This window comes from Salarias fasciatus, chromosome 6, assembly GCF_902148845.1.
Source record: "Salarias fasciatus chromosome 6, fSalaFa1.1, whole genome shotgun sequence".
Classification (NCBI taxonomy): Eukaryota; Metazoa; Chordata; class Actinopteri; order Blenniiformes; family Blenniidae; genus Salarias; species Salarias fasciatus.
In genome coordinates, this window is record NC_043750.1 from 3363409 (window position 1) to 3380222 (window position 16814).

Genomic DNA, 16814 nt, shown 5'->3' on the forward strand with positions numbered 1-16814 from the left:
AAAAGAACAAAATAATGAAAAGAGCCGATACTGTTCAATAAAATGTGACTCTGGACCGACGGAGTGAAGAAGCTCCCAAAAACAGGAAACACACCAACAGACTCTAAGATTTAAAGGAATACTCCGAAGATTTTGGACCCACGCCCCATCCCGATCATTTACAAAGTGAGATAAGCTCATAAATACCTTTTTTGTGTCTGTTCGTCCAGTGCCTGGCTCCCAGCTGTTAGCATCGTAGTTAGCTTAGCTCAACTACGGCAGTTGACGAGGAGACAGAGCCAGACTGAGAAAGTGGACAAAATCCTCCTTCCAGTGGTCCAGGGGACGGCGTGTTAGCACGTGAAGTAAATCCAAATGGTTATAAAACTTTCTAAAAGACGTGTTTTCTTTTCAATCCGTTAAAATAGTGTTTTGATACACAGACCTGCACAAGCATAGTGCGCTGCGGAAGGATATACCGGCGCCCAGCGGCTGAGTCTGTGCTTCTACTGCTGTGCTCCGGTATATCCTTCCGCGGAGCGCTGCGCATGCGCAGGTTTGTGTGGATCAAAACCTTATTTTAACGGATTGAAAAGAAAACACGTCTTTTAAAATGCTTTATAACCATTCGGATTTACTTCACGTGCTAACACGCCGTCCCCTGGACCACTGGAAGGAGGATTTTGTCCACTTTCTCAGTCTGGCTCTGTCTCCTCTTCACCTGCGGTAGTTGAGCTAAGCTAACTACGATGCTAACAGCTGGGAGCCTGCGGCTGGACGAACGGACACAACAAAGGTATTTATGAGCTTATCTCACTCTGTGAATGATCGGGATAGGGTGTGGGTCCAAAATCTTCAGAGTATTCCTTTAAAAAAAAAAAAAAAGAAAAAAAAAAAGAACATTATTTTCAGCCAATCAGAGGAGACTACAGGTCAGGGTGTTTTCAGCCAATCTGAGGAGAGTTCAGGTCCGGATGTTTTCAGCATTAAAGAAAAAAAAAAACCAGGACGTACCTTCATAACGATCGTTCCCGACAAACTGCTCTGCATTCTTCTTCTGCATCACATAAGGAGCTTCCTACACACACACACACACACACACACACACACCACACACACACACACACCACACACACACACACACACACACACACATCACACACACACAGCCATTGCTTTACTCATGTTTTAATGTGACAACTCTTCTGTTCACCCTCCAGCCAGAGGAAATGAGCTGAGCCTTTACTTCATTTACTTCATTAACGATAACAGTGACGATAGCTAGGATGAGGGGGCGCACCGCCGGGTGAGGGGGCGCACCGCCGGGTGAGGGGGCGCACCGCCGGGTGAGGGGTTGCACCGCCGGGTGAGGGGACGCACTGCCAGGTGAGGGGGCGCACCGCCGGGTGAGGGGGCGCACCGCCGGGTGAGGGGGCGCACCGCCGGTGAGGAGGCGCACCGCCGGGTGAGGGGGCGGCTGGTGGTTGAAGGCGGCGAGGCAGTCGAGCCTGGTAAAAAGTGACGGCTGACGCTGCTGCCGCGGTGTCATCTGTCAGGACGGCGAGGCTGAGTGATGGAGAATCTCAGGGTGCAGAAGAGGTCCAACCCCAGGAGGGGGGCACCGAGGCAGGACACCTGGAGCGAGAGGCTGGGACACTCTCGAGCCATAACCACAGGAAAGGGGGCGATCGCGAATCAACTCTTCTTCCAGGTGAAGGAATTTGCTGAGGCCAGCCAAACCGGCTGGTGGACGGCCTCACCCGGTCTCTGTCTGCGCCATCGTAAGGCGGTCTGCCGGACCCTGACGCGTCCAGCCGGTGAGGCCACACAGTCCTGGAACGTCTTCGCCGGTCCGAGGGTTCAGAAGGTACTCCGTCCCTCACTTCCCGGGCCGTGGATCCGCAGCGCCCGTAGCCGCGCGTCGTTAGCATCGGCTAGCCTGGTAGCAGTCTGAGAGGACTTGTACCGCCGGGCCCAGGGGACCGGCGGCTCGTCCGGCAGAGCCAGGAACCGAGGGAGAGCTGCAGGGGAAGCTCCGCCCTCGTCACCAGAACGATCCGGACCGCCGTACAGCTTCACCGAGTGAACCGCTCTACTCCGACAAACATTTCCCATCAACCCCTGGGGCGCCAGAACAGTGCCTACAGAAGCCCGACGTGCCCCTTAAGGCAGGACGTCCTCCCCATGTGACCCAGACAGCGCGGCGACCGCGGCAGTCTCACCAGGATGGTGGTCACGATGACCGTCTTGTTCTCCATGGCCATGCTGTCGTTGGGGTAGAGGTCGGACTTCGTCACCACCATCTTATCCACCTCGTTCCAATAGCCGATCTGGAGGCACACACCACACCACACACACACACACACACACACACACACACACACACACACACAAACACACACACACACACACACAGGTTAGCTCCGCCTCCCTCCGGCTCCCCCTCCCCCGGCGGTGGCGCCGACCTTCACAGGCCCGTTGTTCTTCAGCTCCATGACGGTTACGGAGTAGTTGATCCTCTTCCCGTACTGGTCGAACTGGATGTTCCCCGTTAGACCGTCCACACGCACCTGCACACACACACACACACACACACACACACACACACACACACACACACACACACACACACACACACAGACACACACAGAGAGTAATAATCGTTACATCTAAATCATTTCTGTGCTCGGCTTTTCAAATCTTAAAGGACCTATATCATGCAAAATCCACTTTTTACGGTTTTCAGCATGACACAAAGTTGGTTTCCCTTTCAAACCGCCCCAGAAAGTTATTTGCCTTCATCCACATGTCTGAGTGATCTCTTCAGCCTGCTGCTCTCTGCAGCAGCCCCTCCCTTCAGGTAGAAAACAGCTCGTTTGAAACTCTTCAAACCTAAGTACGTCACAAAAGTTGGACTCCTCCCACCACTCTTCTCCCACCCCACCCCCGCAGACAACACCCCACTCTCCTCTGACCAGCAGCAGCTGATTCACATTTTCCACTGAGGAGACACCCCCCCCGCCTTGCTGACCCCCCCCCCCCCCCCCCCCCCCCCCCCTCCCCCGCAGGCCCTCGGCAATCAGCTTTGCCGCTTTTTGTATCTCCGATTACAGAGATAAACTTTAACCATCGTCTGAAAGCAACAATCAAGCAAGAGCAAGAGTCTGAAGGGTCTGGAGGGTCTGGAGGGTCTGAAGGGTCTGAAGGGTCTGGAGGGTCTGGAGGGTCTGGAGGGTCTGGAGGGTCTGAAGGGTCTGGAGGGTCTGGAGGGTCTGCGCTTGGTGAGTTTCTAACAGGAAAAGACGTTTTCGCGTGTCTTTGCGTGTGGAGAAGCTAGAGCTAAAGAGCTAAAGCTAGCCAGCGTATTTGTTTTGAAGCTCTGATTGGTTGAAGTTCGCTGTCAGTCAAAGTCCACAGGGGGAGAGGCGGGGTTTTCAGTGAAACGGAGCGTTTTCTCTTCCGGGTTTCAGAATTAGCCCCAGAAAATCTTTTATTTCACACAAAATGACTTTTCCTTAGCACCAGAAATCAAGTGTTCCTGTGCTGGGGTTTGGGCGGGCTGAAGAAGCAGGATCAGCCCCTTCAACATGTCCATTCTCTTTTCTTTGTTTCCCCCAGAGGGACAACTGAAGGAGCAGGCAGGGTGGAGGATCCGGTTCCAGTCTGCAGGACCAGGACCAGGACCAGGGCCAGGACCAGGACCAGGATCGGGACCTGGACCAGGACCTGGACCAGATGGATCCTTCACTCCTTCATCTCGACAGGAGGAACCAGGACTCAGACCAGCGTGAACCGGTCTGGATCCAGCAGTGGACCGAACCAGGAAGCAACCCGGCAAGAGGCGTCTCCCTGCTCCTGGAGGCCGAGGAGCATTCATTCATTCATTCATTCATTCACCCATTCATTCATTCACTCACTCATTTATTCACCCATACATGGGTTAGGGTTCATTCACTCTCATTCATGTATTCACTCATTCATGCATTCATTCACTCACTCATTCATTTCTTGCTGAAATACATTTTTTCAGTGAATTTCTCTTAGATCAAGTCAAATGAGACATTTTCTCTCAGGACAACTTTAAAAAGTGACGTCAGGCCGGCGCCTCTGCAGCCAATCAGATCACTGCTGGACAGGAGGGAGGCGGACCGTCCTGTCCATCCTGTCTGTCCGTCCTGTCTGTCTGTCCTGTCCGTCCTGTCTGTCCGTCCTGTCTGTCTGTCCTGTCTGTCCTGTCTGTCCTGTCCGTCCTGTCTGTCTGTCTGTCTGTCTGTCTGTCTGTCCTGTCCGTCCTGTCTGTCTGTCTGTCCTGTCCGTCCTGTCTGTCTGTCCTATCCGTCCTGTCTGTCTGTCCTATCCGTCCTGTCTGTCCTGTCCTATCCGTCGTGTCCTGTCCGTCCTCTCCGTCCTGTCTGTCTGTCCTATCCATCCTGTCTGTCTGTCCTCTCCGTCCTGTCTGTCCTATCCGTCCTGTCCTGTCCGTCCGTCTTGTCCGTCCTGTCCTGTCCGTCCTGTCCGTCCTGTCCTGAGGGAGGACAGCTGTATTTTTGAAGTTTTAGAAACAACTCTGGACGTCAAACGTCTTCAAACGGGCTCGGGCAGCCTCAGCCGTCCCACAGAACAGAAACTTGTTTTTTTTTCAGAGGGAAATTCCTTCAAGCCGCGGTCCGCAGACCGACAGGAGGACGGCTGGACATCCAGCAGGACGGGATGGACATTAAATATCAGAATGCAGAGGACCTGACAGAGACTGAAACAGAGAAAAGACTCCAACCGACAGCGGCAGGAGGGAGGACGTTCACTCGTTCATCAGTTCATGTCCTCTGATCAGCTGTTTTAGCGTTTTAAGATTCTGTAGAACTTGGTGTAATTTTAGCATTTTTTTACATTTTAGGTATTTTTTTAAATCCAAGAAATAAAAGTCATTTTGAAAACGATCTGCATGTAAACTAAATTAAAATGGAAACAAAATGTTGATATCATTCAGTGAAAACTTCAGGGAGCCTCCGGCCGCCGCCGCTGCCGCCGTCCTACCTGCTTGAGGGCGCGCTCGATTTCCACGCCCTGAGCCCAGGGCACGGCCGGGTTGGCCAGGCAGTCCCCGCTGTTGCCGCGGCGACTCATGTCGATCCTCTGCTTGTGCAGGAAGCGGAAGGCGTCGGTCATTACGTGCACGGCGTCGTAGGTCAGCGCCGACGTGTACTGAGGGGCAGAGACGGCCCGGTCAGACGCCGCCGTCTGATTGGCCAACGGCAACCGCACAGCTGGCCCAGGGCATTCTGGGAAAACACTGGACTCCTGACAGACAGAACGAACTGGCCTGGATCTGGTCTGAATCTGGACTAGATCTGGTCTGGATCTAATCTAGATCTGGTCTGAATCTGATCTAGATCTGGTCTGGATCTGGCCTGGATCTGGTCTGGATCTGGACTGGATCTGGTCTGAATCTGGTCTAAATCTGCTCGGGATCCTCTCTGGATCTGGCCTGAATCTGATCTAGATCTGGTCTGGATCTGACCTGGACCTGGTCTGGATCTGGCATGGATCTGGTCTGAACCTGATCTACATCTGGTCTGAATCTAATCTAGATCTGGTCTGGATCTGGTCTGGATCTGTCCTGGATCTGGTCTAGATCTGGCCTTTATCTGGTCTGGATCTGCTCTGGACCTTCTCTGGCTCTGGCCTGGATCTGGTCTGAATCTGGTCTAAATCTGCTCTGGATCCTCTCTGGATCTGGTCTGAATCTAATCTAGATCTGGTCTGGATCTGGCCTGGATCTGGTCTAGATCTGCTCTGGACCTGGTCTGGATCTGCTCTGAGAATTCTCTGGCTCTGGCCTGGATATGGTCTGGATCTGGTCTAAATCTGATCTGGATCCTCTCTGGATCTGGTCTGAATCTAATCTAGATCTGGTCTGGATCTGGCCTGGATCTGGTCTAGATCTGCTCTGGACCTGGTCTGGATCTTCTCTGGGAATTCTCTGGCTCTGGCCTGGATCTGGTCTGGATCTGGTCTAAATCTGCTCGGGATCCTCTCTGGATCTGGCCTGAATCTGATCGAGATCTGGTCTGGATCTGACCTGGACCTGGTCTGGATCTGGCTTGGATCTGGTCTGAATCTGTTCTACATCTGGTCTGAATCTAATCTACATCTGGTCTGGATCTGGTCTAGATCTGGCCTGGATTTGGTCTAGATCTGGCCTGGATCTGGTCTGAATCTGGTCTAAATCTGCTCTGGATCCTCTCTGGATCTGGCCTGAATCTGATCTAGATCTGGTTTGGATCTGGCCTGGACCTGGCCTGGATCTGGCCTGGATCTGATCTACATCTGGTCTGAATATAATCTAGATCTGGTCTGGATTTGGTCTAGATCTGGCCTGGACCTTCTCTGGATCTGGTCTGGATCTGGTCTGGATGTAATCTAGATCTGGTCTGGATCTGGCCTGGATCTGGTCTAGATCTGGTTTGGATCTGGCCTGGACCTGGCCTGGATCTGGCCTGGATCTGATCTACATCTGGTCTGAATCTAATCTAGATCTGGTCTGGATCTGGTCTAGATCTGGCCTGGACCTTCTCTGGATCTGGTCTGGATCTGGTCTGAATCTAATCTAGATCTGGTCTGGATCTGGCCTGGATCTGGTCTAGACCTGCTCTGGACCTGCTCTGGACCTGGCCTGGATCTGGCCTCTGGCCCCTCCAGCGCCCCCCACAGCCCGTGCGGGGCCTGACCCGGATGCGGGCGTCGGCTCCGGGGTACTCCTTCTCCTCCAGAGCCTCCCAGCGCTGGTCGAACTTCGCCACCACCGGGTCGTCGAAGTCCACGATCTGGAAGCCCGACACGTTGGCGCCGCCGTACTGGATTTTAGAAAGGTCTCCGTCCACAAAGCCCTGCAGGGGGCAGAGGTCAGAGGTCAGAGGTCAGAGGGTCAGTAGGTCAGCGGGTCAGGTCCTCACACCTGGTCTCACTGAGTCTGGTTCAGGGGCTTCGAACTCAGAACTTGTTCATTCTGGATTAAGTAATCCAGAATTCTGTTCCTGGTCTTGATGTTTTCATGGAAAAACCAGGAATGGACTCCTCTCTGAAGGCGGGGTCTGTGCAGCGTTCTGATTGGACACCGCCGGGGTCTGTGCAGCGTTCTGATTGGACACCGCCGGGGTCTGTGCAGCGTTCTGATTGGTCGGTTCGGCCGTGATGTTCTGGCGTCTCCAGGAAGTAAACAGTTTTTTCTCGGTGAAGACGTCCTGCTTGTTCTGCTTCTTCTAACCTGCCGGTAAATAAACCGTCTCCGTACCAGCCGGACCGCGGACCGCCGGCCGCCATCTTGGAATATTACGTCATCAGAATGAAGTGGCCTCATCAGCAGATGGTTCTGGTCCAGAGGAGAAGAACCCGGTCCGGGTTCAGACTCTATTCTGAAAACAGTCTTCAGCCGTTTCCATGGAGACTCTGGAGCAAAACGAGACTTTCATCACATTCACAGAGGAATCAATCAGAAAGTACAGCTGGCCGTCGGTGGAGACGCCCAGACGCCTCAATGTCAACGCAGGGACGGTGTCTCAACACGTCTCAACATGTCTCAGTGTGTCTCAACACGTCTCAACATGTCTCAGTGTGTCTCAGTGTGTCTCAACATGTCTCAGTGTGTCTCAGTGTGTCTCAACATGTCTCAGTGTGTCTCAGTGTGTCTCAACATGTCTCAGTGTGTCTCAACATGTCTCAGTGTGTCTCAGTGTGTCTCAGTGTGTCTCAGTGGTCCAGGTTCCATGGATGCTTTTCAAGCTGATTGAAAACAGTCGTGTTGGACGTTTGTGGATCCATGCACAGCAGACAAACGATCCACGATATCCTGGTCCTCCAGGGTCCTGGTCCTCCGGGGTCCTGGTGAAGCGGATCATACGTGTCCTGTGACATGAGGACGGAGTCTCTCAGGGACATCCAGGTCTTCCTCTCTGCAGCAGCCGTCCTCAGAGTTTCTCTCTGCTGGGCTCTGATCAATAATGTCCCCCCGTCTCCAGGAGACGCTGCTCAGAGAGCCCCTCCCCCGGCCAGAGCCCCGCCCACCTGCTTCCCCGCCCAGCGTGACGTCCCGGCGTCTCGGGGCTCCGCCCCCCCGGTGTTCCAGATGAACTGGTGTCCGTGTTACAGTTTTTCACAATTGCTAAGACACGTTTCTTGAAACCTCCATTTTCTCAAAACCTTAAACACAAATCCGAAAATCCACACTGCATTCACAAAAACCTCAGACTTTTCTGTCAAAATCGAATTATTGCCTCAAAACCAGTTCTCTTGTGATCAAAACCACACTATGCGTTCAGATCTCACACACAGCAGGTAGAAACATCTTCACCTCAGATCGTTCATCAGACTCTACATGAAATCACTGAGGACACAGGAGCAGTCCTCACTCTGAAACCTGCTGGTTATTTTCCAACACATTTCCTGGGTAGCCCTGGATTTTGTGCAGATTTGGTCACTTTACCCAAAATTAGATGAATTGTGTCGACCCCAGCAGAGTGAGGTGATGATTTGAACAAAATCACCATTTTGAACACTCCTGCAGCTTCTTCTCCTTCTTGCATCTGGAGGCTTCTGGCAACAAACGCAGCAGAAAGCTGGAGTCCAGTGTTCTCAGTGAGGACTACTGAAATGGCTCAGAAGGAAAAGACATATGGCCTCCCTCTCTTTACACTCAGTGTGGCTGTGGCTGAGCTGGTAGAGTGGTTGTCCAGCAGTTGTGAGGTTGCTAGTTCAAATCTTTTCCTCTCCCTGTCAGTGAACTGCCCTGAGCCCCAGCTGGCCTCCAGTGGAGGGTTTGACAGCCTGGCAGGGCAGAGGGCACGTGTTTCTGAATTCTGAGGGATTACATTTTTACTGTAAAGTAACCTTCCCAGACCGGCTGATCAATCCTGACCCAGCATCAGGGTCAACTCTTCAGCCCAAACGGCTGCTGGGTAGAAATAACCCCGCTTTGGCTCGGTCCCTTCTGGACCCAGTGCTGGGTTAACAATTCCACCCAATGTGGGTTATTTTTACAGTAACCAGCAGTTTTCAGAGTGTGTAGCACAGAAAATTTTTATTTTACATATTGGAAATGCGTTTAGAAAAAAAAAGCATCTAAGTCAAAGTGATTTCTAAATTCACTGCCATAACAAAAAATAAATACGAAACAAACAAAACCAAAGCAGACTCCTGCAGGGTCCCGGTCCTGGAGGCTCAGTCTCAGCGTCTTGTCTCTGGGCTCTTGGTCTGATCTCATCATTAGAAATATGTGTGTTCAGTTTGGAGCTGTTGTGTGTAACAGATGACAGTTGTGTTGGAGTTGTGTTCACATTTTGCTGCCAGTGATTACAATTTTGCAAAAATGTTGTGAAATGTGTTCAGTGACTGAGAATGTGTCTGAGGTTTTGCAAAAGGAGCAGATGGGTTTGCACATTGAGCATCGGACCAGAACAGTGTTAGTTTTTGCCAAAAGAGTGTTTGATTCGAGAAACGAGTTCAGGCCCCCGAGAGTCTGGTTCAGGCAGCGGGGTTTAGTGTTTCAGCAATTGTGAAAAACTGTAACTGGTGACCAGCAGGTGTTGAACCTGAACCTTGTAGAGGTTCTGGTGACGCCGGTTCTCTCCAGTCCAGTAAATTCATCAGTTCAGAGTCTTTAGTGAGTCTGATTCTAACATCTGCTGCTTCCAGCATGTTTACAGGAACCGTCACAGGTTACCACGGCAACCAGTTCATCCAGAACACCGGGCGGCGGTCTGCTGGTAGTCTACCTCCGAGTTCTGTCAACACCCGGCTCCGTCTCTCTGCAGGGTTTTTATTAAAAACTGTTTCTCAGCCACCGTCCAGTTCTTCTGTTTCCTGCTTCCTGTTTCCTACTTCCTGTTTCCTGTCACGTCACCACATACCAGGGAACGCCTGGCAGAACCAATAATCCCCGTTAAATCCAACCCGCTGTCAGGGACTGTTTATATGAGCCACGGCGCGGGTCCTGGATCGGTGCAGACCACCTGGACCAACCGGCTCCGGGTGACGCGGATCTCATTGTTTCTAGGAACCTTTACAGTCCACTTCGCCTCCAGTCCGAGGACACGGCTAATGTCTGTCTCCCTGTCTCCCTGTCAGACCAGCAGCGTCTCTGGAAAGCCCTGCCTCAGGACGGCCGGCAGGACCAGCACTCACCAGGTTGGCGATGATGTAGTGGTAGCCCTTCACATGGCGGCCGATGGTGATGACCTGCCGGGACAAACAGGGTCAAACACTGAACAGCCTGCTGGACAAACAGGGTCAAACACTGAACAGCCTGCCGGGACAAACAGGGTCAAACACTGGACAGCCTGCCGGGACAAACAGGGTCAAACACTGAACAGCCTGCTGGACAAACAGGGTCAAACACTGAACAGCCTGCCGGACAAACAGGGTCAAACACTGGACAGCCTGCTGGACAAACAGGGTCAAACACTGAACAGCCTGCTGGACAAACAGGGTCAAACACTGAACAGCCTGCTGGACAAACAGGGTCAGCGACTGAAGTGACTAGTTATCTAGATACCTAGTTACCTAGTTACCTAGTTACCCAGTTACCTAGTTACCCCGTTACCTAGATGACAGAGGGGGCGGGGCTGCAGCTCACCTGCTCCATGATGTCCTTGACTTTGTCCTGCTCACAGTCCAGGATGATCCTCCGCTCGCCGCGCAGCTCCAGGTCCTGCAGGAGGACCAGAGACCAGCGTGACCGGGGGGGGGGCTCTGGAGGGAGGGGGGGAGGGTGTGTATGTGTGTGTGCGTGTGTGCGTGTGTGTGTGTGTGTGTGTGTGTGTGTGTGTGTGTGAGAGAGAGAGTGGGACCTGGAACAGGGAGCGGTACGCTTCGTCCTTCCTCTCGTCTTTCAGGTTTCCCACATTGATCGCCGTGACGACCCACTTCTTCTCTGCTGCAGTGTCCAGGATGACCTGCAGGGTGGAGAGGCCTGCACACACACACACACACACACACACACACACACACACACACACACACACACACACACACACACACACACACACACTGAAATGGCAGAAAACCAACAGAACACACTGATGCCTTCAAACATTAAATAATAAACCGGACGAGTTCGCTGCTTCCAGCCTCAGTGGCGCCGAGGCTGGGACTCAGAGGGGCTGATGGGAGTTTTACTGTGACTTACAGGCTGAGATCTTTGATTAAAACTGGTCTGTTAAAAATGTTATTAAATATGTAAAAATTATATATAACGAACCAAAAATGGCAGTGCTGTCCTCTGTCCCCCCAGGGCTGTCCTCTGTCCCCCCAGGGCTGTCCTCTGTCCCCCCAGGGCTGTTTTGTCCCCCCAGGGCTTTTTTGTCCCCCCAGGGCTGTCTTGTCCCCCCAGGGCTGTCCTCTGTCCCCCTCCTCTCTGAGCCTCTGGGACGACTCCCACAATGCACAGCCTACAAATCGTCTCAGCTGCATGTTCTCCCTCAGCGGTTTGATCATCGATCAGAATCTGGATTCATCCTCATTAACAAAGGAAACCACACACTCTCACACACACACATAAACAAACACACACACACAAACAAGCACCCTCTGACCTCTGACCTCTGACCTCTGCCCGCTCACCTCGGTCGCTGTCGTACAGGTAGGCGAACTTCTCCCACTTGTAGTACTCCACCAGGGACACCAGGGGGCCCTTGATGTCGGGCCTCATCTGCAGGACGAACTGGTTGAGGCCGTCGGCCGGGAAGGACGGCGTGATGAAGGACACGTGCAGCGTCTCGCAGAACGACGTGATGGTGTTCACCGACTTCTTATCGTAGAAGCCGAAGATGGCGTAGACCCCCCGGGAGAACTGGGAGCAGACTGGGGGGGGGGGGGAGATCACAGTCAAACATCTTCCTGTCCTCCGTCGTGTCCTGAACCTAAACCAGAACCTGAGAGAACCTGAGAGAACCTGAGAGAACCAGGACCCCGTCAGAGAACCAGGACCCCATCAGGACCCCATCAGGACCTCATCAGGACCCATCAGGACCCATCAGGACCCCATCAGGACCCATCAGGACCCATCAGGACCCCATCAGGACCCATCAGGACCTCATCAGGACCCATCAGGACCCATCAGGACCTCATCAGGACCCCATTAGGACCCATCAGGACCCATCAGGACCTCATCAGGACCCATCAGGACCCATCAGGACCTCATCAGGACCCCATCAGGACCCATCAGGACCCATCAGGACCCATCAGGACCTCATCAGGACCCATCAGGACCCATCAGGACTCATCAGGACCCCATCGGGACCCCATCAGGACCCATCAGGACCCCATCAGGACCCATCAGGACCCATCAGGACCCATCAGGACCCATCAGGACCCCATCGGGACCCCATCAGGACCCATCAGGACTCATCAGGACCCCATCAGGACCTCATCAAGACCTCATCAGGACCCATCAGGAACCCATCAGGACCCATCAGGACCCATCAGGACCCATCAGGAACCCATCAGGACCCATCAGGACCCCATCAGGACCCATCAGGACCCCATCAGGACCCATCAGGACCCATCAGGACCCCATCAGGACCCCATCAGGACCCATCAGGACCCATCAGGACCCCATCAGGACCCATCAGGACCCATCAGGACCCATCAGGACCCCATCAGGACCCATCAGGACCCCATCAGGACTCATCAGGACCCCATCGGGACCCCATCAGGACCATCAGGACCCCATCAGGACCCATCAGGACCCATCAGGACCTATCAGGACCCCATCGGGACCCATCAGGACCCATCAGGACTCATCAGGACCCCATCAGGACCTCATCAAGACCTCATCAGGACCCATCAGGAACCCATCAGGACCCATCAGGACCCATCAGGAACCCATCAGGACCCATCAGGACCCATCAGGACCCATCAGGACCCCATCAGGACCCATCAGGACCCATCAGGACCTATCAGGACCCATCAGGACCCCATCAGGACCCCATCAGGACCTATCAGGACCCCATCAGGACCCATCAGGACCCCATCAGGACCCCATCAGGACCCATCAGGACCCCATCAGGACCCCATCAGGACCTATCAGGACCCCATCAGGACCCATCAGGACCCATCAGGACCCATCAGGACCCATCAGGACCCATCAGGACCCATCACCACCACAGCAGCTTCACTGCTCTCAGGCTTCAAAGCTCCGATCTGGACTCAGAGGTCCAACAGAGTCTGCTTCCCCAAACCAGACCAAGACCTGACCCTCAGCCAGTCCTGGTCCTGAACCTCAGCCAGGGCCTCGGATCTGGAAGTTCTGACCCTCATCCTGTCGCTTTACAGTCAGCTGCAAACCGCCCCAGTGCATGATGGTCCAGGTTCCATGAAGCCAGCAGAACAGCATCATCTGCAGAAAGCAGAGATGAAGTCCTCCAGTCCCTGAGCCGGACCCCCTCTGGGTCCGAGGTGTGGGGGGGGGACGAGAACGAGGGCCGTCTTGTGTCTATTCAGGGAGTGTGTGTGGTCGAGGGCCTGGGGTGTGTGTGTGTGTGTGTGTGTGTGTGTGCGGGCCGGATTGGACGGTTCAGCGGGCCGGATTCGGCCTGCGGGCCACCATTTGATGATCCCTGCTGTAAAGTGAACCGGGACCGTGTCTCGGTCCCTGAAAGCATCGCTGTGACCTTGAGGGAGGGAAGAGTTGGGGATTTTCCCAGCCGGACCTGAATGCACCACGGCCGACAGAACCTGATCTCAGGACCTCAGCTCCGGGTTCAGAACCAGACCGAGGAGACCAGGTCCGTTAGCATGCTAGCTGTTAGCATGCTAGCTGCTAGCATGCTAGCTGTTAGCATGCTAGCTGTTAGCATGCAGCTCCCGGCCTCCTCGGCCCCAAACGGCTTCAACAACATGAACCTGAGAATGAAACACGTCCTGAATGGAACCGGCAGAACCGGCAGAACCCTGGACGGGTGGAGGGTCAGGGGCACCGGGGGACGGGGGACAGGGGGACAGCGGGACAGTGGGACCGGGGGACGGGGGACAGGGGGACAGCGGGACAGGGGAAAGTGGGACCGGGCGACGGGGGATAGGTGGACAGTGGGACGGGGGGACAGTGGGACAGTGGGATGGGGGACAGGGTGACGGGGGACAGGGGGACAGCGGGACGGGGACAGTGGGACGGGGGACAGTGGGACAGGTCGACGGGGGGACAGGGGGACAGTGGGACAGTAGGAAAGGGGGGGCAGGGGGACAGTGGGACAGCGGGACGGGGACAGCGGGATAGTGGGACAGGGGGACAGGGGGGCGGGGGGACAGGGGGACAGGGGGACAGGGGGAAGGCGGGACAGTAGGAAAGGCGGGACGGGGACAGTGGGATGGACGGGGGGACAGTGGGACAGGTCGACGGGGGGACAGGGGGACAGTGGGACAGTAGGAAAGGGGGGACAGGGGGACAGTGGGACAGTGGGACAGGAGGACAGTAGGAAAGGGGGGACAGGGGGACAGTGGGACGGGGGACAGTAGGAAAGGGGGGACAGGGGGACAGTGGGACGGGGGACAGTAGGAAAGGGGGGACAGGGGGACAGTGGGACGGGGGACAGTAGGAAAGGGGGGACGGCTGAGTCCCGGAGCTGAATCCAGGAAGTCCTCACTTCAAAGCACAGTGTGGGAGGCCGTGATGAGACGGAGAATGGGTGAGGCGCAGGACGAACACCACGTCACATGACTGCCCTTGAGCAACACTCGGGCAGCTCTGAATACACAGAAATCAGGCTTGACCTATTTACTGAGCATAACGGACCAAAGCCTGGAACCGGAACGCGACCGCTGCTGGCCCAAGCCGACACCAGGACACGAGGACAGACGGAACGGAACGCTTTACAAGACAAAGACACAGAGGACACGGGAAGAAGACCTGGTCCTGGTCCTGGTCCTCGTCTCTTCTGCAGCCGTCAGGGAAGAGAACCCTCCACTCACAGCAGAGAAAAAACTGAGAACGCTTCTGTTACCTGGAGCGTGGACGGACGGACAGACGGATGGACAGATGGGCAGGTGGACAGCTGGACGGATGGATGGATGGACGGATGGATGGATGGACGGATGGATGGACGGATGGAGGACCCAGAGACCCTGGTCCAGCTGGAAGCGGTCTCTCCTGAGGTGGCTGGCGGAGAGCAGGACGCAGCAGCTCAGTGGAACCGGAACAGGACCGGAGGAGACCCGGAGGAGACCCGGAGCAGGACCGGAGCAGGACCGGAGGAGACCCGGAGCAGGACCGGAGCAGGACCGGAGGAGACCCGGAGCAGGACCGGAGCAGGACCGGAGGAGACCCGGAGCAGGACCGGAGCAGGACCGGAGCAGGAACCAGGGTGAGGACATGAGACATGCAGAAAGAGACACTGATTCAGAGGGACACCAGGGGGCGCTACAGGCCGTCCCCTCGCCCTGTGGACCAGCGCCTGTCCAGGGGACACAGTGCTGTGTCCCGCCGCCCCGGCCCTCCAGTGGGTCTCAGGTCTTCACACTCCGAACACCAGGGGGCGATCACTGTCCAAAGAGCAGGAAGACCTCTGGCTCTGTCGTCAGTGGGAGGAGTCTGTAGTCAGTGGGCGGAGTCTGTAGTCAGTGGGCGGCGCCTGCAGCTGCTGCTGTCCTGAGGCAGACTGATGGAGGCTGAACTGCACCACCAGCTCCCTCTCACTGCTCCACCTGTGGTCACCTGTCAGCAGTGGGAATCGAACCCGGGCACTTCTGCCGCCCGGCCCTGGAGGCCTCCACTGCGCCCGCCCCCGCCCCGCTGCTCCGCCCTGGCAGCGCCCCCCGGAGGACGCGGTACTCACAGCAGTTGGTGACGGCGAAGCTGTTGGCCACCTCCAGGTTGTCGATGTGCGGCGTCAGCCGGAAGTCCGCCATGCCGAACTGCACCATGCCCACCCTGAACGCACTGTACTCCTGGTCCGCCCCCCGGGGGAACAGCCCGCCTGCAAGACAAGAGGAACGGTCAGAGCGCCGCTCCACCCGCCAACAGCCAGAGCGCCGCTCCACCAACCAGCAGCCAGAGCGCCGCTCCACCAACCAGCAGCCAGAGCGCCGCTCCACCAACCAGCAGCCAGAGCGCCGCTCCACCAACCAGCAGCCAGAGCGCCGCTCCACCAACCAGCAGCCAGCAGCCAGAGCGCCACTCCACCAACCAGCAGCCAGAGCGCCGCTCCACCAACCAGCAGCCAGAGCGCCGCTCCACCAACCAGCAGCCAGAGCGCCGCTCCACCCGCCAACAGCCAGAGCGCCGCTCCACCAACCAGCAGTCAGAGCGCCGCTCCACCAACCAGCAGCCAGCAGTCAGAGCGCCGCTCCACCCGCCAGCAGCCAGAGCGCCGCTCCACCCGCCAACAGCCAGAGCGCCGCTCCACCAACCAGCAGTCAGAGCGCCGCTCCACCCGCCAACAGCCAGAGCGCCGCTCCACCCGCCAACAGCCAGAGCGCCGCTCCACCAACCAGCAGTCAGAGCGCCGCTCCACCCGCCAACAGCCAGAGCGCCGCTCCACCCGCCAGCAGCCAGAGCGCCGCTCCACCAACCAGCAGCCAGAGCGCCGCTCCACCAACCAGCAGCCAGAGCGCCGCTCCACCAACCAGCAGTCAGAGCGCCGCTCCACCAACCAGCAGCCAGAGCGCCGCTCCACCAACCAGCAGTCAGAGCGCCGCTCCACCAACCAGCAGTCAGAGCGCCGCTCCACCCGCCAGAGCGCCGAGTGACTGGGCGGATTGCAGGGTTCCAGCAGCTCAAGGTATAAAAGTGAAGTGAAAATTTCAAAGCCCAACCAGCACAGAAAAGTTAGATATAATTTGAATAGCGT

General features: G+C 55.8%; 1 protein-coding gene across 1 annotated transcript in view; it reads right to left on the reverse strand.

Annotated features, from left to right (window-relative positions):
- The window catches only part of LOC115391128 (glutamate receptor 2-like), a 29358-nt gene extending 13425 nt beyond the window's left edge, over nucleotides 1-15933 (reverse strand). The window contains exons 1-10 of the mRNA XM_030095237.1: nucleotides 15801-15933; nucleotides 11593-11832; nucleotides 10821-10942; nucleotides 10607-10681; nucleotides 10156-10209; nucleotides 6708-6866; nucleotides 5014-5181; nucleotides 2445-2549; nucleotides 2202-2309; nucleotides 994-1057 (exon numbers count right to left, since the gene is read on the reverse strand). Of these exons, the coding sequence (XP_029951097.1) occupies nucleotides 994-1057; nucleotides 2202-2309; nucleotides 2445-2549; nucleotides 5014-5181; nucleotides 6708-6866; nucleotides 10156-10209; nucleotides 10607-10681; nucleotides 10821-10942; nucleotides 11593-11832; nucleotides 15801-15888 (1183 nt within the window). The 5' untranslated portion in view covers nucleotides 15889-15933. The remainder of the gene's footprint in view (nucleotides 1-993; nucleotides 1058-2201; nucleotides 2310-2444; nucleotides 2550-5013; nucleotides 5182-6707; nucleotides 6867-10155; nucleotides 10210-10606; nucleotides 10682-10820; nucleotides 10943-11592; nucleotides 11833-15800) is intronic.
- Nucleotides 15934-16814: the final 881 nt, after the last annotated feature.